The sequence below is a fragment of the Sus scrofa genome, chromosome 13 (assembly GCF_000003025.6).
Source record: "Sus scrofa isolate TJ Tabasco breed Duroc chromosome 13, Sscrofa11.1, whole genome shotgun sequence".
In the NCBI taxonomy this organism is placed as follows: Eukaryota; Metazoa; Chordata; class Mammalia; order Artiodactyla; family Suidae; genus Sus; species Sus scrofa.
Window position 1 is genome coordinate 109075314 of NC_010455.5, and position 21262 is coordinate 109096575.

A 21262-nucleotide genomic window follows, 5' to 3' on the forward strand; every position below is an offset into this window, starting at 1 on the left:
CTGCTTCCCAACCCGGCTCCCTTCCACACCCCACTCTGGACCCCATCCGGCCATTGGCCGGCTGGACCCCGGGACGTCGCGGATTGGCGATCGCCGGCCGGGTCTGTGGGGTTTAAAGAGGGGGGCGGGGGAGTGCTGCCCAGCCGCTTTGCTGTCCCCGCCGTGCGCCCATCTCTGTCCCCATTGTGCGCCCGTCGCGCCGTCGCAGCTGGGCTCTCTCAGCGTCTCCTGGCCTCCCGCTACCTCCAGCGTCCCGCATCGCGCCGTAGCATCTTGCCATCGCCGGCCAGCTGCTCGTGAGCGCGCGAGAGGGAGGACCAGGGCAGGCGCCGTCCAGCCCAGGAGCAGGCACAGCCACAACTAGTGAAGGGCGAGGCGCGGTGAGGACTCCACGGTGGCCACGATGGTGGCCACATGCCTGCAGGTAGTGGGCTTCGTCACTAGCTTCGTCGGCTGGATCGGCATCATAGTTACCACGTCCACCAATGACTGGGTGGTGACCTGCGGCTACACTATTCCCACCTGCCGCAAGTTGGACGAGCTGGGCTCCAAGGGACTGTGGGCCGACTGTGTCATGGCCACTGGGCTGTACCACTGCAAGCCCCTTGTGGACATCCTCATCCTGCCGGGTAAGGACCCTACCTTGCAAGCTGCTGCCACTAAACCCTTACCTTCTGGTCAGACGGGGGGTGAGGGGGGCGGGTTAGGTGGGTTCACAGGACCATTGGGGGGCTTGAAGACTTCTGGGCACATTTTGACACTTTAAGTCCCGCTTTGAGTGGAGGAATTAGGCAGCCCTGAACTTAATCTCTCAGCCTCAGTTTTCTGATTTGGAATTTGGGATGGCAGTGGTGACCACCAGCCGAGTCACCTGAGAAGGCAATGAACTGAGACATAGACAATTGGAACTCCGTACTTGTTGATTACAGTCGCTCCACTTCCACTTCCCATCATCTGTGGATTAGAAGTACTTCAGCCCCTGCCCTCCTCCCGCAGGGCCCCTGCTTTCTGGTTAGAATCCACCTGCACGGGCGAGAAGGAAAGAGAGAGACAAAAGCATTCCAGCAATCCGAACAGGCGCAGGCTGAGTTTCCCCGTTCTTATGGGAAGGCCAAGTAGTCCTGGCCAAGTTAGGGTCCTCCCAGCTGCATCAGGTTGGTTTCAGCAGCCCCCAGAGACTCATTTCTGCCATCCCTTACCCGCTCCCCCGACCCCACCGCAACTTTTTGGGGTGGGGGTGGGAGGGGGCTGCCGTGACTCCTCTCCACGTCTCCGCACCCTGGGGTCGGATAGGGAAGAGTAGGCGCCTCTGGGAAGGCCCAGGCACCCGGGGACAAGGCGCCCTGCCCGCCGCGAGTCGCCCCCTCCCCTCCTGCTGTGTCTCGGAGTGGGGAGGAGAGGAAAGAGTTAAGCCAGCCGGGAGCCGCATCCTCTCTTGCTGCCCCGTTGAAAAATTCTGGGCAAATTTCAATTCAGATTTAAACCTCGAGCCGGTTGGATGATTGGCAAGGTCAGGGGAGCCCCTTCTGGTTTTCTGCTCAGAATTTTGGTATATTTCAGACTGGCCTAAGTGAAACTGCCTTCTGTCCCTAGCCTTTGAGGATGGTGCACCTTTGAAAACCTACATCAATTTCCTCAACAATGGAGTAACTGCTCTGCGCCCCACCCTCAGGCCCCCAGGCTGCCAGTCTGGGAAATTTTGGCATTGCGCCTCCTCTTGGGTGAGCCTTTTCATTCCCTGAGATTCTGCCTCTCTTTAAGCCTCCCCTCAAGTGCTTCCTATTTCCAGGTCCTTGTAGTCAGAATCTATCCCCCTTCCTCCTTGCTGCCCTGGCATTTGATTCAACCCCATTAGCACATTTCGACTCTTTTGTTCTTTGTGAGTCAGGTTCTCCTACCGCATTTTAAGTCCCTCAAAGATATAGGTAACATCCTACCCTCTTTGGATCTTCTGCCCACATTGTCCTTGACACCCAGCAGGAAAATGCATGCCAGTCCCGCCTTCTATTTTGGACTTTCAGAATGACAGAGGTCGGGGAACCCAGACCTGGATTCACCTTCAGCTAAAGCTGCTGTTAGTAGACCCAGATCACACTCTGGAATCCAGTGCTCACCATCTGGGTAATTTGGGATAAGTTACTAATCTCTATGAACCCCAGTTGTCTTTTAAAAGTTAAAATCAAACCAACCATCTGTCTTTCAGAGCTGTTTTGGGGATTAAGGGAGATGAGAAATGTAAGCCTCCTTAGGTGTAGTAGATGACCAGTCAATAGTAGCTATAATTGTTAAAAGCTGGGCATGGTATTTATAGGAATCTGACTGAAGCATAAAATTACTCTCTGCTTCCTTACCCTGAAATTTAGTTTCCTTAGCCTTCAGTGACAAGTGGTTGGTTTGTTTACAGAGAACATAGGCCATCCCACAGATGGTGTACATTTTAGGGAAGGCTTAATCTTTCCTTCGGTTCCCTCCTCCCTCACACTCTAGGTGGGACAGACAAATCTCAATCACCATCTTTAAATTCCCAGATGTGGCCTTGGAACCTATCGTGTAGACAGTCTGCACCATGAGTTTCAGAATCTGGGTCACTAGCTAACTCCTTTGTTCCAGCTGTGGCTCTGTGACCAGCCACAGGGGCATTGGGCGGTGGCCAGAGGTCTTGCATCAGACATCCTGTGGCTCCTTTCTGGGGGTTTTCGAGCCAACAGATAATTTATTGACTGATTACCCTTAATTCAGAGTTGGGCAATGGTTGAGAGAGTGTTCCTGTAGAGCCTGAATTCAGGCAAAACACTTCTTGCTAAGAGACAATCTTGCAGTTGGGTGTGAGGGTCCTGGCACATGAGGCAGAAACTGGGGCTCATCTTTGGCTTTGCCATTAACTACGCCTCCCCCAGGCCGCCAGCTCTACTTTCCTCTGAGCAAAGAGGGAGAGTAATACATACAACTCCCCTTCTCCTTTTTTTTAATTCCTTGTTAATTGCTTCATTAATAATTTTAATTCCCTGTTAATTCCTTCATTCATAATTATATGCTTACATCATCTGTTGTGGGAACTCTGTTAACTCCGTGAAGACCAAGGCAGGTGTCCTTCCTCCGAGAATCCCTGGGGCTGGGGAGATTCTTTTACGGATAATGGATCATTGTGGAAGTATGCCCAGGGCACTGTCATGGAGCCAGGAGATGGAGCCTGACCATCTATAGGGGGCAAGATTCATGAGCAAAGCAGCCTTTGGGGAGCTATCAAGAGAGGAAGCCTGAGGCTTAGCTTAGTCTAGTTAGGGCCACACACTATACACAATGTGCATTAAAACATGCGGTTAAGAGACAAAAACTACCTAGTACACCTGAACATAAAAGTACTGCCTTGAAAATAATACCAGTAATACCAGTAATAATAGCTAACCTTTTTTGGAGTACTTAATATGTGCTAGGCACTGTTCTGAGCACAGCATGAATTAAGTGATTTAATCTTAGCTGCATTCTGTTGGAGAGATGTAGGTACTATTATGATTTTTACTGAGTAGATGAGGAAAGTATCAAGACAAAGCAGTTCAGTAATTTGCCCCAGGTCACACAGGTAGATCGTATCAATAGTAGGCTGGAATTAATACTGACCATCATAGAAGATTTCTTGGAAGATTTGAATTTTAATCTGAATCTTTCACAAGGTGATGTAATTGTATAATTGGACTCTTGGCCTCTTCATCTCAGAAACTCAGACAAGTGGTGTGAACCAGGGATCCCCATTCAGTCTTTCTGCCCCCCGCTTTTTTCGTCACTGAGTCACTTTAAAAGTTGAACATGTGAAGGGATCTTGGAGAACATTTACATATTATAAGTCCTGCAGGAGGACAGGAGGGAGAGGAAGGTGGATGGTGCTGAATTCCCGTGAAGCAGGGTTCAGGAGCCAAGTGGACCCCTGGTCTAACCCATCCTGTCTGCTCCTTCTTTCCAGGCTATGTTCAGGCTTGCCGAGCCCTGATGATCGCTGCCTCTGTCCTGGGTCTGCCAGCCATTCTCCTGCTGCTGACAGTTCTCCCCTGCATCCGGATGGGTCATGAGCCTGGCGTGGCCAAGTACAGGAGGGCCCAGCTAGCTGGTGTCATGCTCATTCTGCTGGGTAAGACAGCTTTCTATAGATCTCCCTGACTCTGAGTGAACCTGAGGAGTCTCAGGTCTTGCTGCTGCTTCATTCTGTTCAAGAGACGAGCATAAAGAAGGCATGGGAATCCACTGGGGAAAAGACCCCCACAATGTTTATCCCTTTATGTTTCCTGAGTAGTTGATGCAGAAGGACAAGTGATGTCTGTGGGAGTCACTGAACATGAAAATAAGTTAAAAGGCAAACAAAGGATTTTGAGAGGGGGAGTTCCCGTAGTGGCTCAGGGGAAACGAATCTGACTAGCATCCATGAGGATGAAGGTTCAATCCCTGGCCTTGCTTAGTGGGTTAAGGATCTGGTGTTGCTGTGAGCTGTGGTGTAGGTTGCACATGTGGCTTGGATCTCGCATTGCTGTGTCTGTGGTGTAGGCTGGTTGCTACAGCTCCAATTCAACCCCTTGCCTGGGAACCTCCATCCATGTGCCACAGGTGTGGCCCTAAAAGCCAAAAAAAAAAAAAAAAAAAAAAGGGATTTTGAGGGTATACCTAAGAAGGACAGAAGAGAATTCCAGGGTAGCTGGAATCAGACTTTGTGATGGAATACCTTTTTGGAAACACCTGTGTCCAGCTCCCACTGCAGGTCCACTGAGTCAGAATTTCTGGGCATCAGGCCAGACAAAGGTATTTTTTGAAAACTTCCTGGGTAACTGTTAAGTGCAGCCAGGATTGAGAACTTTAGTTAATGTATAAAGAATACCAGAGAAAGAGGAGGGCAAGAGAAAAGTAAGATGTTGAGGACCTTGGGTCACTATATGTGATGATTCCATCTTTTATTCAATAAGTGTTTATTGAGCACCTGCTGGGTGCCAGGCACCTTGGTAGGCATTGGGAATATTGGCAAAGAGAAGGCAGTCTCTGCTTTGAGTGTTCTTGAACATGTCAATAGAATGTGGTATGTGCTCATCTGAAAAAGTACACAGGCTGTGGGCACACATAGGAAAGTGCCCGACCAGCCTGGAGGAATTTCCCAGAGCAGAAGACCCCAGCAATGAGTTCAGAAATTGGAGAGAAGATGGTCAGGCCATGGCGTGGAGAGAGGGACAGCCCAGGCCAAGGACATGGCAGGTGCTTGCTGAGTTTTCCTGATTACATCTCCACACAGGGGGCTTGATTTAATAACCTAGGGAGGGTCCTTCTCGCTTTGCTCTCGTCAGTGATTTCATCTCTTTCTAGTTTTGTGAAGGCTAATTCCACCAGCACATTCTCAATCCTAATAGAAGACATATATTTTAAGAATGGCATCTCTTGTTGGCAAAATGCACTGATACATCAGTGAGGAGGCACAGGAGTAGATATAAAATCAGCTTCTCCTGGGACAAGGAGTTCCCATCCCCAAACTGGTATCAGACCATATGTTTAGGGGGAAAGGTAAGGAGTCAGGGTTCTGTGTGGGTCTGTGCGACTTAGTGATGGTCTCACACAGTGACACGGGTGACGTGGCATGAGAAGCCACGGCACCATTTTCTTTGAATGCAAGGGGATGGTAGTTTTCAGGGGTTTGTGAAGCTATGGAGAATTCAGAGGAGGTGTGTGTGTAAATGGAATGCAAAGACCAGAAAATCTCTGTAATTTCCAGAGAAGAAACTGGGTATAGACATTTTGGTTCCAGCCACAGAGAATGTATGTGGGAGGACCACACGGAACACACAGCATCATGTACTTCATTCTTTCTTGTAATATTTTTTGTTAGTCAGAACTTTGTACCTGAACTCCCTTTCCAGTAGTAGACCAAAGCCCTACAACTAACATGGTTTGCAGAATCCACATGGAACCCTTCACATCCTAGACATTTGCTGTTGTTTGTAACTTTCCTCACATTCTTACAGAAGCCCCAGAAGGCTCTGTCTTTGTCTCTGAGGATGCCAAAGCCAAAGGATGTGCCTCTTGTGTTGGGTGTTCATCTTTAGAAATTCTAGCCTTCCATCTGAGTCATGGAGTACCCCAAATAAGAGGATACATTAAAAACCCCAAGCCCAAACCCTGTAGAAAATAAAGATATAAAAGCAAAGTCATACAGACAGATAGTTGTTTAACCCCTCCTGAAAACAACTGAATTGTCCAGTTGAATATAATAGTTATTAAACAAATAGCAACCAGTTGTTCCTAGCTGAATTAAATAAAGTTTTATCTTTTTCAAGTGGGTTGATAGGCAGAATCAGAGAGAGGAAAGCTGATGGGGGAGGGGGGAGCAGGTAGTGGCTTTACTTCCTGGGAGACGATGGAAGGGGACATCGAGTGATTTGACACCTACACATCCCAGAGAGGCTGCCCCTTTCTGGCCAGTCGATATTAGGATGGGGGGAGGGCACTGCTTCTTGCCCTTTGGTAGCCTCACATCTACCATCTGCCAGTTACCTATGTCCTCTTTGATGGCTCCTGTCCAGATTTATTTCTCAGTGGGTCACCACTTGCCTTTGGGTTGCAGAGTTGTTTTGACTCCAACGGAGCTTGCTCTGGAAATGTAAAGCTCATTGTCTCAAGTGTGGCACCTGCTGGCCTCTTCTGGGTCTTCTTTGCAGGGAGCCCAAGTGCCTCATTTCCCTGCTGGGTGTGGGTGGGAGGAGCAGGAGGGAGTGAAGGCTCCCTTTGTGTGGCTGGGGATGCTGCCCCAGAGAAGCCAGTGTTGGGCTCATGCTGGGTCCTGGGGCTAATTGACCATGCTCCAGTTGAGGTGTGGTCCCCAACCAAATGTGACTAGGTGCCTCAGGGGTGTGGGGGCCTGGGGGTTGAAAACAGTGTGGAAGCTAATCTTGGGTTGAAAACGATTAATTAAAATCAGTTCTTCCTGACCCTGAAAATCTTGAATTATTTTTCTGAAAACTTAAATTGCATCCGTTGTACCACAGATTATCTCAGCAGTCTAAGTTCGCTGGTGTGAGGATTTCATACCTGCTGTTGGGGACGGAATGGGAACCTGATGCTGCTGGCTTCTTAAGCCACATGAGCAGCTGAAGAAGCAGCAGGCTCCTCAGATCCAGGATGGATCAGAGGTGAATCTAATCTGTGGTTTTTTAGGAGCCTCTGCCCAAGCAGGGGGTATCTATACCCTGAATTGTTTTATCTTATCATTTGGAGTGAGACCAACTAAATCTCAGATCTACCACTTTTTAGCTGTGAGAGTAAGGGGTAGTTACTTAATATTTCTGAGCCTGTATATAAAATGGAGACAATACTGCCTGCTTTTGATTGGTAAGAATAGTAAAATGATATATGAAAGTTATTCGGTGTGGTGTCTGGCACGTAGTAAGTGCTCAACAAATGCTTGCTCTTTTATAGCTGTTGTTGGTTGGTGGAAATAAAGCGCTAACCCAGAAGGTAAATGGCTATTCCTTCCACCATATCTAATTTCTGCAGGGTCATCAACACCCATGGAACTGGTAGGGAGAGATGGTGAGCTCTTCCTGGGAACACTAGGTCTCATCCTGGTCTAATGGGAGTATTTCCTTTGTTTACTTTGAAGAAACCAGAGTATAGGGATCACTAGTTTGAGGTTTTTGCTTATTCCATAATGAAAAGACACAATAAGCTACCCAACTGAAAATGCTCAAGCTTAGTTCTGATTCAGTTTAATTCTCACCTGACTGTAAGTTAGAAACTACTTGATTTGGGTTTTTCTTGGGGAGATAGGAAGGAAATGAAAGGACGGGAAATGTATTTTCCTTCCTAAGTAGAATCCTTCATCTTCTCTCCTGCTTTAAAAAAAATATAGCCCCAGGAATCCTATCCGTATTGGAAAGTTTTTAACTGGAAAAGTGTAGGCTAATAATGAATTGCTGTAAAATACAGGGTGTATGCAAATTAGGGACACATTGAGCTTGCCACACACACAGAGAATCAGATGAGTTGGGAATCCTTGGGTGTGGATTAAAAAAAGATACCCTTAATCCCAGAGTGTTAAGAAAATAGTTAGAAAAAGTTTTCTTCCAAACTCATTAGCTTTACATAAAAAAGTCCCTAATCTAAATCAAAGGAATTAATTGCTTTATGAGGTCTCTCCTGACTCTAAATTTGTGTGTTTTGAAAAGGATTAACAAGTAATCTTAAAAAAAAAAAAAGAATTAACAAATAACCATGAAGCTGGCTTTAAAAAAAAATTGTAGGAAAAAAAAGAGATAATGATATGTGGAATAGAAATAAAGGGAAAAATGTTGGAAGCAGACCAGGAAAATAATGTACTCAAATATTCCATTGACTTGATAATTGTTGTAAATATTAGATCTTCATAAAAGTCATTGTGTAAGAGGTGTATATCCTTTGGCAGTTATGTTTTAGGTCAAAATTTAGAGAATGACAGGTGAAAAAAAAGGAAAACAAAACATTTTCTGGTTTCAAATGATAAAGAAACAACACATACATATGACTGACCAATAGCTCATTATAAATCTCATCACTTGTTGCCTTGAGTTAACTGGCCTCTTTGTAAAAAAAGCTAAAGTGAATTGCTAGTTAGATTGTGTGATATAATAGCATCAATTGTAGAAGACGGTGTTGAATGCATTGTAAAATGTTAACAGGAGGAGGATTAATTTTTTTTTATTGTGGAAAATTTCAAACATACCCAAAAGTAAAGAGAATAGTATAATGCACCCCCATGAACCCAAACTCATTCCCAGTAATGATCAACTCACAGCCATTCTGCTTCGTCTATGCACTTCTCCTTTTCTTCCCGTCCAATTTTTTTTTTTTTGGAAGCAAATCTAAGATATCAAATCAAGGAAGATTTTTTACCCAGTGTTACTAATGTAAGTCAGAGTAATTTAAGTGATTTTAGTGAAAATATTGCTTTGTGCTAGAAATGATGCTTTCAAAAGTCCTTTCAGTGCTTCGTATGGAAATTGACAAAGCCTGAAAACAGAGGTGTTCATTGGAGGAAGGAAGAAGCGTCGGGGTCTCCTGTTCTGTCTTTTTGGGTTTCTCTGTCCTTCTCTCTCTCTCTAAGTTGTTGCCTCCAAAGCCAAACACCCCAGTACCAATTTTATTTAACTTTATCATTTATTTAACTCTCTGTATTACCATGTACCATCTAATCCCTAAAGAGATGGAAAGCTTCACCTACATTTTATTATTCTAAAACTGCCTTTCCAAATATTTCCTGTGTTTGGCTACAGCAAGAGCATTGCTAACGTGAGTAAGGGTTTTCTGTCAACTAAAGTACTGATCATATTGAATTATTTGAAACTTATCAAAAGAGGCAAACAGTTTTATTCTGTAAAGAGAAAGGAATTCTGCTTGTGAGAGGACCAGGTGCAGCTGGGTCTATACCTACACAGTGAAACTTTCTTCTCCCCTTCTCCTTCCTTTTTTTAAAAGATGAAGATAACTCCAATTTCACTTTCTACTCTCCCACAAGTGGCAGAATTTTTTTCTCTTGTGCAGTTAACCATTGCATCTTCTGAATGTAGAAGAGGAGAAACAGATTGAAAAATCTGAGTATTAAAATTTCCCCTGTGTTGTTTTTAGAGATTTAATTTAAAAATTAATTCTGATGACATACAAAGTAATGAAAATTCCATTCCACTTATATTCCTTCGGTGTTTCTTACTTTATAGGTAATAGTGTCTTTTTAAGAAAAATATTTATTTTCCCCAAAGAGAAGAAGAGGATCCTTACAGACCGTGTGTGTGTGTGTGTGTGTGTGTGTGTGTGTGTGTGTGTGTGTCTGCAAATAGGAATAAATCTAGTAGGCCTTCCCCGCAAGGCTTTAAGAAAGCCAAAAATTATTGCTAGTTCTATTAATATTTCACATCTTTTAGTTAATGATATGACCTGCATTTTTAACTTCACTGATTAAAACATATTCCCTTTTCCCTTTAAGCCATGATGAAATTGAGTAAACTCTTCTTTTTTAGTTTTTAAACTTCCTTTATTGTGAGTTCAATTGAAGGTCACTGTCCCAGTGAACCTCTGGTCCCCTTCATGTTGTGTGGTGGTCTGTCATCTTTTAGTGGTTTTGATGTGGTTCCTCTTTGAGGACCACAGGAATTCCACCCAGAATTCAATTATCTACTAGGAAATAAAGAGCCTGCTGGTGCTCATTTGCCTTTTTTTGCATGGATTATAAAAGAAGGAAATCCTTAACAAGGTAAATCATGAGCTTGTAGCTTTAAATGTGTTAAAAGCACATTCAGGTTTTCTAAGTTTGGAGTCAGTTTGGTGTGGATGAGGTGGAGAATGGACTAGAAATTCTCTCCATCTGTCTGTTCATCCATCCACCCATGCAGTCCAATAGCTTCATTATTTAAATGCTTAGGCAGTTTTCTGATTTTTCCTTTTTCTAGTGACTTATACTGGAATAAAACTCAACAAAATCCCTGAAACACTCAAATTCAAGACTGATAACTACTTTTGGAATATCAAGACTGATTCTTTCCCTATATGAAGATAACCTTGTTTTATTACTTTGCTTAGGAGAAGGAGTCAGTGAAATTAGAGGCAATTTTTAAGTCTTATTCTATAAAACCTAAACTAAGCCTGAAAGTTAAGTGAGGTTTACATGAAATATGGAGAATGTTCTTGTGCATATGTGTGTGTGTGTGTGTGTGTGTGTTTGTGTGTTTGTGTGTGGTACGTTTAACTACAAAGTAATTGAAAACTATAAAACTTAATTTGAACCATGACTTGTTTTGAATCCAGCTAATTGTTTATAGGAAAGAGCGATTGGATTGAACCAAATAAATCAGTTGGAAGTCAAATCTTTTTTTCCTCATGGAAGTCAGTGTTCTCCTCCTCACCTTTCCCTCTAATCATGCCTGGGTGTTTGGAAGCCTTTGCTAAGTGGCCATTTTTTGCCCATATTAGAATGAATGTCCCCTTTTGGTTTCTAAGGGCGTGTAGCTGGATCGTGTATTGATATGAAGAGTCTAGAGTAGTTCTCTCTGGCTCAAACACTCTAGAAAAAGTTTCTGCCCCTGTCCTGATAGAGAAAAGGCTTGTCTCTGTGCCTCACTGAGAGGATAACTATGACGATAGCCAAGCAGTCCTCCAAGGGTGTCAGATTTCAAATCTATGGACAGAGAAAGAGAAAGGAAAAATGTATCTCTGGTATTTGAGGTCCTGGGCTGGAAAGGGAAGATCCAATCAACCAGATCAGCTGGCCTTCTTGAAAACAGTTTATTCACAGAAGGAAAATACATCTTATCATGGTATCTTATATAAAAATACTAGAGAAGCTGGCATGGAGGTGGTGCTTTACTCTTTAAGTAAAGTGAAGCCATTAACACCTGGATATATTTTGGCTTCTTTAATAATCCATATAAACTCCTTAAATATGTGAATAGTTCACAATTAATGGAATGAATTTAGGCTATTAGAAAGCCATTTGGAGCAATTCAAAAGCCTCCAATTCACCTTCTTACTTTTGACTTCTACTTGGGATGGAGATATATATATATGTGTGTGTGTGTGTGTGTGTGTGTGTGTGTGTGTGTGTGTGTGTATATGTGTGTGTGTTTATGTATTTTTTTTCAGGATAAGATATCTATTTATACACAGCTATACCCACCTTGCGGGGGTGGGCTTTGTCTGTTGCCAACAAAAACATATGTTACAAGCTATACAAATGCAGTGAGATAGTTTAAAAGGTCTTTCAAAATGGGTAGACCTAATTTTTTTCTGCAGTTTAGAACTAATATACAGGGCTGTTAAATTTTAGTAATGTGTTAAAGAAAAATTATACTTCTTCTCTGTGGGCATAGAGCTAAGTTAGAAAATTACTCAATATGAGCAGAAATCGCTTGCTGAGTTGAAAGTGACAAGGGTACTCCAGGTAGCAAACATTGCAATGCCTGCCTCGAATCTATCAAAGGCTTTATGACTAATGATTGGCAACATATATATACATACATATATACAGATATATGTATGTTTATATATTTGGGGGGCTGTCAACTTTAATGTGCCATCCTAACTTAAAGCTTTAACTGAAATTTCTATCCTGCTGTAGTTTGTGAGAAATCAGATGATACCAAGGGAAGCATGGAGTTACTTTGTCTAGAGCTTTGTTGTTTAGTACATTAGCCACTAGCTACATGGAGTCATTTAAATTTAAACTAATTATAATTCAAAATTTGGCTTTCACTCTCACCAGCCTCATAAGAAACGTTCAATAGCCAATGTATCTTGCAGCTTCCTTATTTGTCAGAGTTGGTGTAGAGGTTTCAAACGTTTTTTAAGTCTTTTTTTTTTTTGGTGGCACCCATGGCATGTGAAAGTTCCTGGGCCAGAGATTGAACCTACTCCATAGCAGTGACAATGCTGGATCATTAACTGCTAGGCCAGTAAGGAACTCCTATAGAGGCTGTTTCTTATTTCACTCTTTAAAATCTAAACCAAATCTGAAAGTTATGTAAGACTAAAAAGTTCTACCATTGTGACCCATCCCAACAAATGTCATCCCCATAAAATCCTTGAATGGGTAAATTTTTTTTACTCTGAGAACTGTTCATGTGTGTGTTGAGGTTTTGTAATTGTGAACAGTATAATACAAACTAAAACTCTTAAGTGATACTCCAGTGATGTCCAGCAGTATTCACCACAGCAAGAGAATTTCCATAGCTTCTTCAGGTCTGGTCTTTGCATTGTGAATTGACCAATGGACCAATGGAAAAAAATAGAGTGGAAATTGAAGTGGTCACCCTCTTGTTTCTCATTTCTGAATAGCTCAGGTCATTCAGTCATTCAACTGGTGTACACTGAGCACATACTCTGTGCTTTGTGCTGAGCTAATCACTGACTTTACAAATGCAAGTAAGACAGGGGCCCTGCCTTCAAGGAATTCAGAACTTGGAATGGGAAGTAGACATGTAAAGAGAAAATTAAAATGCAATTAGGTAAATGAAATAATAGAATTATAACCATAGGTATGTATAGTCAAGATATATAAGTAAACGCAAATATATATTTTTTGGACTGAAACAATTTTTTTTGTAGGTTTTTTTTTTTTTTTTTCTTTTTGCCCCTGCCCTCAGCATACAGAAGTTCCTGGGCCAGGGATCAAACCAGCACCACAGCAGCAACTAGAGCTGCTGTAGTGACACCCGCCAGATCCTTTACTCTGATGTATCACGATAACTCCATACATTGTAGTTCTTTTGTTTCTACTACCTGTTGAAAAAAAAAAAAAATCAGGGCCTAACAAGTTGACATAAGCTTTTGACCAGTTTATCCTTTAGATGCAAACTTTCAGTTTCAGATTGCCCCTGAGGGAGCAGAGCTGAGTGTATTGAGTTTGGGGAGTTGGTGAGAAGCCAGAGGGGGTGTGTGTGTGGAGTGAAGGGGAGGCTGCCCAAGGCTTGGTATGTGAGGGGGATGCCCAGTCACAGCCCTCTCTGTGTCTCCCCAGCTCTCTGTGCCATGGTCGCCACCATCTGGTTTCCTGTGTGCGCCCACCGTGAGACCACCATCGTGAGCTTTGGCTACTCCCTGTATGCAGGCTGGATCGGTGCTGTGCTGTGCCTCGTGGGTGGCTGTGTCATCGTCTGCTGCGCCGGAGATGCCCAGGCGTTTGGTGAAAACCGTTTCTACTACTCTTCGGGTTCCAGTTCCCCCACTCATGCCAAGAGTGCCCACGTATAAGAGAGCTGTCAGCCTGCCCACGAGGTGCTGTAGATGCCGGGCCATGGCCCGAGGTTTGTGTTATCATGGTGAGGGGGTGGGAAGCCCACTCCTCTGCCAGGCTCCGAAGCCAAAAGTCTAGAAAAGCATCCTGTCTGGCATTTTGTAGCCTTAACACCCCCCTCTCTTTTCATTGCCTTAAAAGAAATCTTTAGCTCAGATAATGCCACACATTTTTTTCATGGTTTGGCCCATTATTAGCTCTTTTCTTGGGCATTTCTTTGTCATATATATATGCCTATGTATATGTCTATGTATAGACATATATATATGACAAATATATATGAAAAATTTTTTCCTCTGTCTCTTTAAATTTTAAATATCTTGCAAACATTGCTGAGTTGGGTGTGGGGAGAGAAATAAAAGACACTTTCAAACTGTTACAGATGACAATGGGAGCCTCATAAAGATGCCTCTCTGTTCCCTCCCTCCTCTCAGCTCCAAGGTCATTTAGTTATAACTGATAGAAAAAGATAGAATTTCAGGGGGTGGCGGGGAGGGGACTCATGGAACTTTTCCTCCATGGGAAAGTTTCCCTTTTGTAAGTTGAGGGCAAAGGGTGGGGATATTTTTTAGTTTGTGATTTTACATTTATCTGTACATACTTTTTCAAGGTTGCTCATTTTTATAACCATGGTTTTCCTGAAATTCTTGATTCATCAGTATGAAGGAAATGAACCAAATAAACTCTAATGATACCATAAATAACAGTACAAGTGAGTATAACTCTGACATTCCACAAAACATTTTTGATTTCCAGGTTTGTATGATGTCATTTTTAATCCTATACTTGCATATGCTTTAAATTAACACATTTTTAAAGCTTTTACCCTGTTCTTTCAATTTTCAATCTGTTAGCCATCTTGAAGCAATATTGTCTAACATAAATTGTACTGTTGAATTTGGCTTTACGGGTGTAAACACTGATAGTGTATCAGTATCTGAGACCCCAAACTCTCCAAACATTGATGGTGCATTTTGTTCTTTAAATGAAATCTGTGCAATAAAATAACAGCCTGTCTGCAAAACTGGCCTTTAATATTCTGTTGTATCCAGAGGTATCATCCGTTGATGAAAAAAATTTTTATTAGTCTCTACTAGTAATTCATAGGGAACTTGGTCAGTGATTCAAGACCAAGGCATTATGCACTTCCCTGAATAATTAAAAAGTTATATTTTGTTCACTATATGGTGGTGGTAATGTGTGGTCATACAAGTGTAACCTAGACTCTCTCTAGGTTTCTTAAATGGGGGTGTTACAGCTTCTTATAAATAGGCAGCCATCAGATGCCAAGTGCTGAGTATCACACAGTTAAACTCCTTATCCATTTTGAATGCTTAGTAAAGGAATTGGCTCGGTATAAGGGGAACTAGAAAACAATCCCTTTTTATTGGATCTTTAGGTAGTGGTATCTAAATGGGTTTCATTCAGACATATGCATGTAGATGTTTTGAACAAAGGCAGATACATTGCATTGGTTTTTTGTTTGCTTTCTGTTCCAGAAACTGTCAAGTTATGAATCTGCTCTAACAAAAAAAGCAGATTACAATAAATTTTGGCAGTATTTTTCCAAAAACACTAATTTCATTAGCCGTTAGTATAATAATTGGCAAATATTTCCTCTTTGGAAATATCCATTTGAGCTGGTCGTTTTTGTAGATATTTGTGTATGTTAGGAGATTATAACCTGGTGGAAACTATTTCTCAATTATTTATGGAAAAAAGTCTTCATGTTGACCAAAATATTTGCTTAGTTCTGATACAGTTTTTGTAAGGGCACGAGTCATGTGATTATATTAGGAGACCCTTCCTACCTAGTTAAAACTTGACAGTGTGTAACAATTGTGAACATGAATGGAGCAGGAGGCATTCAGGGGGCATGGGTGGGAAGGCTGGAGGTCTCCGCATTCCTTCCCCTCCTTACAACCACTGGCTCGAGTCCTCATATGAATGCACGTGCTGGAGTTCCCATCGTGGCGCAGTGGTTAACGAATCTGACTAGGAACCATGAGGTTGCGGGTTCGGTCCCCGCCCTTGCTCAGTGGGTTAAGGATCCGGCGTTGCCGTGAGCTGTGGTGTAGGTTGCAAACGTGGCTCGGATCCCGCGTTGCTGTGGCTCTGGCGTAGGCCAATGGCTACAGCTCCGATTAGACCCCTAGCCGGGGAACCTCCATATGCCACGGGAGCGGCCCAAAGAAATAGCAAAAAAACAAAAAAACAAAACAACAAAAACAAACAAACAAAAAATGAATGCACGTGCTCACTCACTGGTCTCTTTCCCTGAGGCTGCTGCTTGCTTTCTCACTTGAGGGGATGTGCTACAGGAGCCCCACTCTTCCCTGCAGCAGGGCAAGCGACAGCCCCAACCCCTCCTAGCTGATGGTTGCCCATCTATTTAGGGAATTCCATTTTGTAGGTGATAATGCCAGTGTTGGGTGTTATTATCAGTGATGATGGTGGGGGTAGCTTTTCCTCCAGAACAGCACTGTCCAGGAGAAATATAATACGTAATTTAAGATTTCCTAGGAGCCATATTAAAAAGCTCTAAGTAAACAAGTGAAACTAATTTTCATATATTTATTTTAATCCAATGCATCCAAACTATTATCATTTCATTATGTAATCATTTTTTTTTTTGTCTTTGTCTTTTTCTATGGCCACACCTGCAGCATATGGAGGTTCCCAGGCTAGGGGTCCAATCGGAGCTGTAGCCTCCTGCCTGCACCAGAGCCACAGCAGTGCCAGATTCGAGCCGCGACTGTGACCTATACCACAGCTCATGGCAACACTGGATCCTTAACTGAGCGAGGCCAGGGATCAAACCCGCAACCTCATGGTTCCTAGTCGGATTCGTTAACCACTGCACCATGATGGGAACTCCATGTAATCAATTATTAATGAGATATTTTATGCTCCTTTTTGTATAAAGCCTTTGGATTCCAGCATGTATTTTACACTTAAAGCACATCTCCATGTGTACTAGCCTCATGTCAGTGTTCAATGGCCACATATGGCTGGTGGCTATTGCATTGGACAGCACAGCCATGGGAATAGCAGGTTCCGCTTTAGTCACAAAGGGGAGATGCAGTCCTGATGATTTTAGCCGCCCTCATTAAAGCTCCATTAAAACCTGGCTCTTTCAGTGACAGTAATTGTTAGCCAGGGGAGGACAGGGACCTCTAGTCACAGGTAAAATGTCAGACCCAAAGAGCTCTGCCTGAATAACAGGGAAAAGGGAAGTCCTCTTCTTGAGACCTGTTTTCGCCAAGAACTTCACACACTTAATCCTCCCCATGGTTCCCATTGTATAGGTGAGGAAAATGAGATGTAGAGTGTTTAGGTTATTTGTCAATGTCAGATCTCCCCTATATAGAACTAAAGTTGTATTTAAGTCTAACTCTAAAGCCCTTATTCTCCAAGATAAGAATCACTATCAAGATATTAGATAAATTGAAGATTCACTCTCTTCATCCTGGATATCCCCGACTCAGTAGTTATGGGTTGGTAGCCAAGAATCTGCATTTTTATGTGCGTCCCCACTGATTCTGATGAGGTGGTCTCCACACCACACTTTGATGAACAGTGAAGGGAAGGGCCTTTGTAATGCAGCTGATTTCCTCCTTCGTCCCTCTTAGATGGTCCTTGGAGGCAAGATGACTCTGACAGTTACATTCAGTTTCCCCCACTCTTTGGCCTGTTCTAAAGGGACCACAGGCAGGGGATCTTTGGTTTGAAGTGAACCAGTTCTGCTCACGCTTTCTAAGAATTTGATAGAAACCAAATTAGAGAAAGAGGGTTTCAAGGAAACCTCTGAATCCACAGATGCTTGTAACAAGAGCAGGAAAAAAAAAGAAGATTGTGTATTTTAAGAATAAAAGTTACAAACTTGTGCTGAATTGAAGGGCTAACAATAGAACAAGGTTTGGTTGTATCTCGCCCTGAGTATATGCTTTTTTTAAAAAAATTTCAAATCTGCGTGTCAGTGTTCCTCTATACAATGTACACAATGTGAACTGCAACATCTTAAATGTTTGGCAGGACATTCATGCTCATGACATCACATGCTGGGAGGACAGGGAGGCCACTGTAGGGCTGGCCCTGGGCAAAGGCAGCATCAGTGCTGCCATTGAGATGTCCCCACAAAAGAGTGTGTGACAGCCAGATGTGCAGCTTAAAGGAGACTGAGCCAGAATTGTGTGTGGAACATTGGCACATGCTGCTTATGTCTTGAATAGCAGCTCTTGAGGAATCTATATTTCTCTACCTCATGCAGAATCTCAGGGCTCAGGCTTTGTGGCCCCCATGGTTGGGGGAGGGCGTGGAGATGGAGGGACTTGTCACTGCTCCATGCCCCATTGTTGAAATGGCAAGCCCAGTTGCCACAGTCTGGGACTTTCATTAAAATGTTATGTTGATTCAACCAAACAGTACGTTAAATTTATTCCCAAATAAATATATTGCATGACTATACCTAAAGGTGATTATTTTATATCTATTTCTATTTTTAAATGAAAATAATAAATTCTTATCCTTTTAATTAAAAAAATGTTATGTTGAGTTATATTCAGCTTTGCTTTTCAAACTGTAATGTGCCTACAGATCCCCTGGAAGCCTGGTTAAAACACAGATTCTGATTCAGCAGGTCTGGGGTTGGGCCTGGGATTCTGCATATCTAACCAACTCTCAGGGGTTGCTGATGCTGTTGGTCTAGACTCATACCTGGAGTAGTATACACTCATTAGAGAAAACGTGAACACTGTAGAAAAAGACAATTCACAAACTCTTAACAAAGAACTCGTGGTCATCTTAAAATGGATTTTAAGAGCATCTGCTAAAATTGTTTATTTCTCCATTCATTAATTCATTTGTTAATTAGTTAAGTAATGAAGCAAACATTTGACATGCATTTGTTATGTGCCAGCCCTGCACTAGCCACAAGATATGAAAAAGAATCAGGAGTTCCCATCATGGCTCAGTGGTTAACAAACCCAACTAGTGTCCATAAGGATGAGGGTTCGATCCCTGGCCTTTCTCAGTGGGTTAAGGATCCTGCATTGCCATGAGCTGTGGTGTAAGTCACAGATGTGGCTCAGATCTGGCACTGCTGCGGCTCTGGAGTAGGCCTGCAGCTACAGCTCCGATTAGATCCCTAGCCTGGGAATCTCCACAGGTGCGGCCCTAAAAAGACAAAAGACAAAAAAAGTAAAAATAGAAAAGAATCACAAAGGCAATCCCAGCCCTCAGTTAATTCAGAGTCAAGTGGTGTTGTCAGGAACAACATAAATAATGATGCTGTTAGCTTCTTATCATTGTCATATTTAATTTACTTTGGAAACTTACACCCTGACTGAGAGGGGAAAATAAGATAACAACAGAAGCACATTAGTGCACAGATTGAAGATAAGAGTTTAGAGAATGTTTGATATATAAAGGCATATTGCCTAGATATTCCCCCAACTTTGCACTTTTTTATGGGTATTAAAAGTCAGCCAATCCTGAAACTCCTTAAAGTCTATTGATTTAATTAGACTGTGAGGAATGGCAGTGAAAGCCTTCTCCGGGCTTCTGCGCAGGGTCCTGCTGAGACCTTCCACATAGGAGCACGTTGTTTCTTGGGGCTAGAATTTAGTCAAAGATGTCAATCTTCTCTTGTTTGAGTGATTTAAAAACTTTCACTCTAGGTATCAGAGCTCAGTTTTTACTATGATAGGTGCAACAGAAACAATGGAATCAGCTGGCACAGGCTTGTACAAAAAATGCTCGGCCAGGTTCATTGGGCAGAATAAAGTGGAGCCTTGAAACAGTGACCCTCCCAGCTGGGGATTGTAGGTGGTCTGAGGGTGCTGACTGTTCCCAAGAAAAATATGAAGAATAATATTTCTTTTCTTAGTTAACTGAAAAATAAACAAAAATCTAGGCATTCCTTGAATGACTAATATAGGCATGCACAATCACATGAGTCATTTCACGAAATTCATTCCCCACACTGTAAAAGTTTAGCAATCCACAGTCTTGCCCTGTGTGGTTGTTCTTCTTCACAAAGCCCTCAGAGACCCCGACTCCTTCCAACTCACTGCTTCACCAACCCCCAAGGGGTGACTCTTGAATTCATGGTCCAAAATGTCAGCATCTATGTTGCAGGTGGAGAAAGGATCAAAGAAAAAGCACTAAGGTTCATGCCCATCATCTCCTAAGATAGTTTCTTGAAGCTACCACAGGAATCTGCCTACAGTCATTCACATGACTGCAAGAGAGGCTGGGAAATATGGTCTTTATCAAGGTTGTCTGCATAATTTGCAGTGCCTAGTGTAAAATGAAAAGAAGCACCTCATTTTTCAAAAAGCAGGAAAAATAGTGTTGCTAAAGATACTTAAAATGTAAAGCTTTTTCCTTTTTTTCATGGTCTTTCTCTTGACTTGTCATGATTTTCCCCCCCATTTAATGTTTTTCTAAGTAAAGTTAAACTTTTTAATTACTAGCATGAATTTTGACCATTCTTCTTCCTATTGTGCAATGTCTGTTTTAAATACAAATAGGAGCATTTCACTTGTTTGTGGACACACCAAAATTCCGCAATTTGTATTTGGGAGCACATAGATATATTAGTATTTCTTGTAGAACAGTGGACACATTGCATGACACTAACTCAATTATTTTTTATCTTACCTCTTGATATGCACACATTCTGCCATATGCTCTACCTTCAGTTTACTGATGAGTAAGGAAGAACTGAAGTGATCAGTTGCCCTATCTTTCCTTTTCCTTCTATGTCACCATTTTCAGAGTAAAGTGGTTGGTGAAGACAGGAAAGTAACACAAGGATAATGTTTCTTGATCACTCATGTTTCTTAGAACTTCACTGCCTTCTTTCTTTTTTTGAAGAAAGTTGTGGATGAAATGGTAAGGGTGGCCTCTGGGGACTGTTGGAGCTCGGAGCATCTGTTTACGCAGGCTGCTGTAACAAAATACCACAGTCTGGGAGCTTATAAATAGCAGGAATTTTTTTTCTCACAGTTTGGGGAAGCCCAAGATCAAGGCACCAGCATGGTTGCCTTCTAATAAGGACCCTCTTCCTGGTTCATAGCTGGCACCATCTCCCTGTGTCCTCACACGGTGCTTTCTAAAAGCACTAATCCCCTTCACGAGGGCTCCATGCTCATCACCTAAGTACCTCCCAAAGGCCCCATTTCCGAATTCCATCACTTATTTGGGTTAGGATTTCAACACATGAATTTGGGGGGGACACAAATATTCAGACCATGGCACTCAGTCAAAGACATAACACACATATACCTCTGATCCTGCTTTGAGTCCTGCTGAACTCCCATACGTCGTGGGTCCATTGGAAGTCTGTGTTTATAGGACATCGTGAACACTGTGCAGATAAGATGGCAAGAAACGATGGACACGTGCATTGCACGCATTGTACGTATTTTCTCTGCTCATACACATGCCTGGTGAACCCATTAGACTTCACTTACAAAC

At 42.7% G+C, this 21262-nt stretch overlaps 1 protein-coding gene across 1 annotated transcript; it reads left to right on the top strand.

Annotated features, from left to right (window-relative positions):
- CLDN11 (claudin 11) lies at positions 359–13784 on the top strand. Its single transcript, NM_001161641.1, has 3 exons — positions 359–629; positions 3959–4123; positions 13505–13784. The coding sequence occupies exons 1-3, from the start codon at positions 404–406 to the stop codon at positions 13735–13737; spliced, it is 624 nt and encodes a 207-aa protein (NP_001155113.1). The 5' UTR covers positions 359–403; the 3' UTR covers positions 13738–13784.